The 6,406-nt window shown below is 56.2% G+C and overlaps 1 protein-coding gene and 1 long non-coding RNA gene across 2 annotated transcripts; one reads left to right on the top strand and one right to left on the bottom strand.

Annotated features, from left to right (window-relative positions):
* Positions 1 to 1,372: 1,372 nt before the first annotated feature.
* Positions 1,373 to 3,609, bottom strand: LOC141573600 (uncharacterized). The gene is made up of 2 exons (XR_012499472.1): positions 2,899 to 3,609; positions 1,373 to 2,585 (listed from the first exon to the last, which is right to left on the bottom strand). It is a non-coding gene; the product is annotated as an uncharacterized LOC141573600 (long non-coding RNA).
* A 285-nt stretch (positions 3,610 to 3,894) lies between these two features.
* On the top strand, positions 3,895 to 5,913 carry NOG (noggin). The gene has a single exon (XM_074342760.1). The coding sequence runs from the start codon at positions 4,525 to 4,527 to the stop codon at positions 5,221 to 5,223; it is 699 nt and encodes a 232-aa protein (XP_074198861.1). The 5' UTR covers positions 3,895 to 4,524; the 3' UTR covers positions 5,224 to 5,913.
* Positions 5,914 to 6,406: the final 493 nt, after the last annotated feature.

Raw genomic sequence — 6,406 nt, 5'->3', positions numbered from 1 at the left:
TCTGGGTCCTCTTGTCTGGACTGGAGTTGCTGAAACAGTTGCTCAGAAGAGGGCTTCCATCTCCCTTGACCAGACCGTGTTGGGGGGATGGAATCCAGGGATGCAGAGAGCCAAGAATGGACCTGCCATCACATCATTCACTGGACTCTTCCCACATCGGCTGCCGAGGCTCGAGTCCTTGGCCAATCCTCACTGAAGTCCAACTGCCCCCCGCCCCCACAGAGGGCCTAATCAGAGAGCTAAGCAGATCCCTCCTTCAGCGCATCTCCCACCCCTAAAGCTTCCTTTTGAATAAATACACCCTCTTTGTCCTGCTTGTCAAGCTCCCTCTTCAGTAGAGCCTCCAGAAACTTTGAAATGGGGTGGCTGTTGAGTCCCCCAAGAAATACCAGGCTCCCTCCTCCAAACTCCTGCAGGCCAGCAGCCATGGGGAATAGGTCAGTGGTCCATGCTGAGTAGACAGAGAGCAGGCCCAAAGGTGCTGGAGTTGATTCCAGCAGCATTCCAGCCCCCTTCAAGACCCTCTGGCTCAAACCTGAGATGGTTGGCCAGTCGAGGGTGGAGGGGTTCCCAAAAGAACTAACACTGGTTGCGAGTCTATTGCCCACCCTGTACTCTGCCCCAGGCGCTGTGCTGAGCTAAGTATTCCTTTTTGTCGGGGAGGGGAGGTAATCAGGTTTATTTATTTTTTTAATTTCATGGAGGTGCTGGGGATTGAACCCATGACCTTGTGCATGCTAAGAGTGAGCTCTACCACTGAGCTACACCCTCCCCACAAGCTAGGCATTCTTAATCTCCTATATACAACATTATTCTAAGAGGCGCGTGTTATCCCCTTTTACAGATGAGGAGATGGATGTTTGGAGTTAAGATGCTAACTTTGAGAAGGTAACCCAGCAGGTGAGTGGCAGGGCGAGAATTCCAACTGAGATCCACCTGGTCTAAAGGTTGTCTTTGTGTTGAGTCTCCCCGTTTCTGAAATTTATTCCCCCACTCCCCACAGCCCAGATCATCTGGCTGTCCCTGATATGGTGTGCTTCCCTCTTCATGCTGACTCAAATCTCCTCCTCTCTAGACTCAGATAAATACATCTTTTTTCTTTATCAAGCCCAGCTAAAGCTCAGCCCTACCATTAACGTATTAGTACTGCTCAGTCTCTGATAAACAGCATCCCCAGATTCACTCAGTACCTAAGTATACGGGCTCCCCAGTGGGGCCTGGAGTGGGGGGCTAATTGCAGTGTCCCCAAGTGAGGCATTTCAGAACTCCAAAGTAAAGAAGGGTAAGTGTGCTCTGAACACAGAATAGTTTATAATTGTTTTGACTTTCTTGGTCATCATCATGTATCATAAAATATCAGACATTCAAAGGATAGCATGAAATTATCATATTTACCAAAAGTGAGCATGCGTTTTAAAAAAGTCGGTAAAACACTGGTCTCTGCGGTTACAGGAATTTGTAGATTTTTTTTCCCCACCCTTTTAATATTTTCTTCCCACGCTTGTCATACCAGCCTTTAACTGGACCACAGAGGTCTTGGATGGTAGCAGTTGATTGTGAATTCTTCCTCCCTTGTGTTTCTGCCCATGGTCTTTAACCAGTGGACACTCTACCAAGAGGTCACCCGACCTACTGTCTAACACGATTCATTTTCATTCTCCAGGGACCTGTTTTGCTGTTCGGTCACCTTGACCCCATCTAAATAGAGGACAAGGATCTGGGTTGGTTTTCAAATAAAAGTAGATGATTTGAAGGAAGGGAGAGGAGACTGATGGAACCAAAAACAGAACAAGAAAATGTCACTAACTGGAACTCACCATCTCAGGAGGCCTGGGCTAGAATTTGGCCTTTGAACTCTTTGCTGAAAAATTATTCTCTTAGTTAATTCACAGGAGTGGCAGCATTGCCCTGGAACATTTCATCTCCCTGAGGAAACAGACTACTGCCATGCCCCCTAAAGCATATCAAAAAGAAAGGAGGACTGTTTAAGAGCCTACTGTGTGCCAGGTTCTAGTCACACATTATTTCAGAATCAATGCGATTCAAACAACCAGTTGGTTGTTCTTACCTCCTGTGTTCATCACAGCAAGGTTTTCTTTTAGGCACTACCTTGATGGTCTAATTCTACATATTGTCTAGACTTGAATGTTTAAGGAAATGTTTTCAGCTGAAACTGGCCACCCCTCCCAATTGTTGGGGTTTCTGCAGAAAGACTGTATGGTGAAACAAAGTGCGCTTGCTTCCTTAGACAGATGATAAACTTCTGGGGGTGGGGAGGTGCCAGGAGGTGGCAGGGGAATGCAGCAATACAGGTTGAAAGGAAAATCCAGATCTTTGGGAAAAGAAAGCGGAGTGATTCAGGTTGTCACAGGAGACCTCCGAACTCCACTCTGTGGAACCCTGGTGCATGCTCGATCCATCCATGCCAAGTCTCTCTTCTCCAGCTTCTTCCAGACTTCAGCCACAGCCACCACAAAGGAAACTGAGTTTGAGTTGTGAAGCTTGGATTCAGTTCCTCATCCAAGGGGAAACTAACCGGAAGTGTCATTTATTGAAATCCATCTCCCATCAAAGAGAAACTGCTTCTGGAAGAGAAAGCATCATGGAGGTTTATTTAGAATCATAGAAAGGTAGCCTGGAAGAGTAATGTAGTTACATCACTAGTGCAGAAAGTAAGGTGTGGGGTGCCACAAAAGTGACTTGTCCGAGGTTGACATAGTTTTATCAGGGGCGGACCCCAGCCAGGACTCACGTGTCCTACTGCCAGTTCACCTTTTAGCAGCCAAAACAGACCCGTCAGCGCGCGCGGACACACACACACACACACACACACACACAATGACACGGACGCAGAAGCAGACACTGAGCTGGACAGACTGGACAGTAGACAAAACCCACCTCGCGGGCCGCCCCCGCCAGCGCCGGGTGCAGGACTTGAAGCTGGCCAGCAGAGGGCGCGCCGCCCCCAGGGAGCCGAGCGGCGGCCCCGCGGAGCCGGCTGGCTAGGGGAGCCGCAGGCGAGCCGGACGCGCCCCTGCAGCTCGGCCCACTCAGGGTGCAGGACCCGGCTAAGGAGGAGGAGGAGGGTGAGGAGCAGACCCCCTTGGTGGGCCCGGATAACAGACGGGCCGGAGAGCTTCCTAGGAATTACATCACGCTGCGCAACGCTGCGGCTCTCGGACTCCTCCGGCGCGAGCGTGTGTGCATCTGTCTGTCCGTCTGTTTGTGTCTGTGTGTGTGTCTGTGTGTGTGCGCGCGCGCGCTGGGGGGAGGGGGAGGAGACTTAGACCGAGCCCGGGAGAGAGGAAGGCGAGACGCGCCCAGGGAAAAAGCTCCATGCACATGGAGAAATTCTTTGCACCAAACTGCACTGAGAAACGAGCCCCCAGCACCTTCCCGAAGCTCCCCTCCCGGTACAGAGTACCCAGCTAGTAAGAATCCTCCCAGCTCCACCTCGAGCACCCCCCAAAACCGGCCCTGCACCCTCCAGCCCGGCTCCAGTGCCGCCGCGAGCTTTCCCCAGGACTGGCCCTGGCGGGGCGCCTAGAGCCCCAGTTGCATTGCTCCAGGAGAAAGGAGGGGGGCGGTGCATTTTGCAGGAGGAGGAGAAGGGGGGTGGGTGGTGGGGGAAAGAGAAAATTGCGCGGAGACCTGCCAAGCGCCACCGCCGCCGCCACCGCCGCTGCCGCCGCCGCCGCCGCCGCCGCCGCCTGTGAGCTCCGGCGGGCAGCCGGACTGTCGGCTTCCCGGGGCATCTGGGTCCGGCGGGGCACAGCCTGGGCGCTGCCGAAGCCGCCGCCGCCGCCGCCGCGGCGAGTGCAGGCGGCTTCCCCCGGAGCCTGTGCAGCTCCGGCTCCTCGGGGGTGGAGAAGTGGGGGGTGGGGTTGTTGTTTGGGGGGAAGAAGGGGGAGGGGGCAACGCCAAGAGAGTCAGTGGTTTCCATGGTGATGGAGCTGAAAGTGCAGGAAATTTAAAGGCTTGGACCCTGCGAGACAGACAAACCGGTGCCAACGTGCGCGGACGCCGCCGCCGCCGCCGCCGCTGGAGTCCGCCGGGCAGAGCCGGCCACGGAGCCCGGAGCAGGCGGAGGGAAGCGCCCCTAAGACCGACTCGGCCCGCAGCGCTGCACAGAGCGGCCGGACGACGAGCAGCGAGAGGAGGAGGCGGGGAGAGCGGCCCGTCCACGCGCCCTGCGCCGCCGCCGGCCCGGGAAGGCAGCGAGCAGCCGGCGCCCCCCGCGCCCGCGGTCGCCCTGGAGTAATTTCGGATGCCCCGCCGCGGCCGCCTTCCCGAGTAGACCCGGGAGAGGAGTTGCGGCCAACTTGTGTGCCTTTTTTCCGCCCCAGTGGGAGCCGGCGCCGCGCGAAGGGCTCTGCCGGCGACTCATGCTGCCGGCCCTGCGCCTGCCCAGCCTCGGGTGAGCCGCCTCGGGAGAGACGGGGGAGCGCGGCGGCGCCGCGGGCTCGGCGTGCTCTCCTCCGGGGACGCGGGACGAAGCAGCAGCCCCGGGCGCGCGCCGGAGGCATGGAGCGCTGCCCCAGCCTGGGGGTCACCCTCTACGCCCTGGTGGTGGTCCTGGGGCTGCGGGCGGCACCGGCCGGCGGCCAGCACTATCTCCACATCCGCCCGGCTCCCAGCGACAACCTGCCCCTGGTGGACCTCATCGAACACCCGGACCCTATCTTTGACCCCAAGGAGAAGGATCTGAACGAGACGCTGCTGCGCTCGCTGCTCGGGGGCCACTACGATCCGGGCTTCATGGCCACCTCGCCCCCCGAGGACCGGCCCGGCGGGGGCGGGGGGGCAGCAGGGGGCGCCGAGGACCTGGCCGAGCTGGACCAGCTGCTGCGGCAGCGGCCGTCGGGGGCCATGCCGAGCGAGATCAAAGGGCTGGAGTTCTCCGAGGGCTTGGCCCCGGGGAAGAAGCAGCGCCTGAGCAAGAAGCTGCGGAGGAAGTTACAGATGTGGCTGTGGTCGCAGACCTTCTGCCCGGTGCTGTACGCGTGGAACGACCTGGGCAGCCGCTTTTGGCCGCGCTACGTGAAGGTGGGCAGCTGCTTCAGTAAGCGCTCGTGCTCCGTGCCCGAGGGCATGGTGTGCAAGCCGTCCAAGTCCGTGCACCTCACGGTGCTGCGGTGGCGCTGTCAGCGGCGCGGGGGCCAGCGCTGCGGCTGGATTCCCATCCAGTACCCCATCATTTCCGAGTGCAAGTGCTCATGCTAGAACTCAGGGCCCCCTGCCCGCACCCGGACACTTGATCGATCCCCACCGACGCCCCCCGCACCGTCTCCAACCAGTTCCACCACCCTCTCGCGAGGGGATTCAATGAACTTTTTTTTTTTTTTTTGGCTACGGAGACCTAGCTTTCTGGTTCATGTAATGCACTGTTTAACTGTGTAGGAATGTATATGTGTGTGTATATACGGTCCCAGTTTTAATTTACTTATTAAAAGGTCAGTATTATACGTTAAAAGTTACCGGCTTCTACTGTATTTTTAAAAAAAAATTTTAAGCAAAAGGAAAAAAAGAACAGAGAAAAGAGAGACTTATTCTGGTTGTTGCTAATAATGTTAACCTGCTATTTATATTCCAGTGCCCTTCGCATGGCGAAGCAGGGGGGAAAAGTTATTTTTTCTTAAAGTACAAAAAGAGGGAGGGGAGAACTTTTGTAGAAGGACTTTTTAAAAGCTATTTTCCATTCTTCGGAAAGTGTTTTGGTTTTCCTTGGACCTCGAAGAAGCTATAGAGTTCAATGTTATTTTACAGTTATTGTAAATATAGAGAACAAATGGAATGACTAATCATTGTAAATTAAGAGTATCTGCTATTTATTCTTTATAATATCCCGTGTAGTAAATGAGAAAGAAGTGCAGAGCAGGATTAAAGAAAACCACTAAAATCGACTGCGCTCGACACTGCTGATTCTCTGTGTTGGTGATTGATGGGGGGTGGGGTGGGAGGGGCGGGTAGGGGGTGCCGCTGTGCTTACTACGCCTGTTGGGAGAAGGGGCTCATCCCCTCTTCTGGTGTGACGGAGGTGACCGCTCGGTTTTTCATGGGGGGGGGGTGCTCTTCTCAAACTCCTCACTTCGGCATCACGTGGCCTCCGGCCAGTCTCCCAGCTTTTTCTCCCTATGTCACCAAAGCTCGGGCCCGTCGTGACCTCGACACCCAGCCGGCCCCCTGGAGCTGACCCCAGGCTGGGCCGAGGGGAGGGGGGGAGGGTGGGCGGCCGCTTTGTCCTGCCTGACAGGCCCTTCACAATGGGGACACGTGTCTTTCACACCTACCCTGGGGGCGGAGTGCCGCTGAAACTTGACCCCGAGGAATGGGGGGGGGGATCAGAGCGCGCCCACCCCGATCCCGCCACCCCTCCCGCCTCGCACCCCCCCCCACCTCAATATCC

Source organism: Camelus bactrianus, chromosome 16, assembly GCF_048773025.1.
Source record: "Camelus bactrianus isolate YW-2024 breed Bactrian camel chromosome 16, ASM4877302v1, whole genome shotgun sequence".
Taxonomy (NCBI): Eukaryota; Metazoa; Chordata; class Mammalia; order Artiodactyla; family Camelidae; genus Camelus; species Camelus bactrianus.
The sequence above is the reverse complement of the archived record's forward strand: the minus strand, read 5'-3'. Positions and strand labels throughout refer to the sequence as shown.

Excerpts from the sequence above, each read along its gene's own strand:
- NOG (XM_074342760.1), top strand. The coding sequence starts at position 4,525 with ATGGAGCGCTGCCCCAGCCTGGGGGTCACCCTCTACGCCCTGGTGGTG.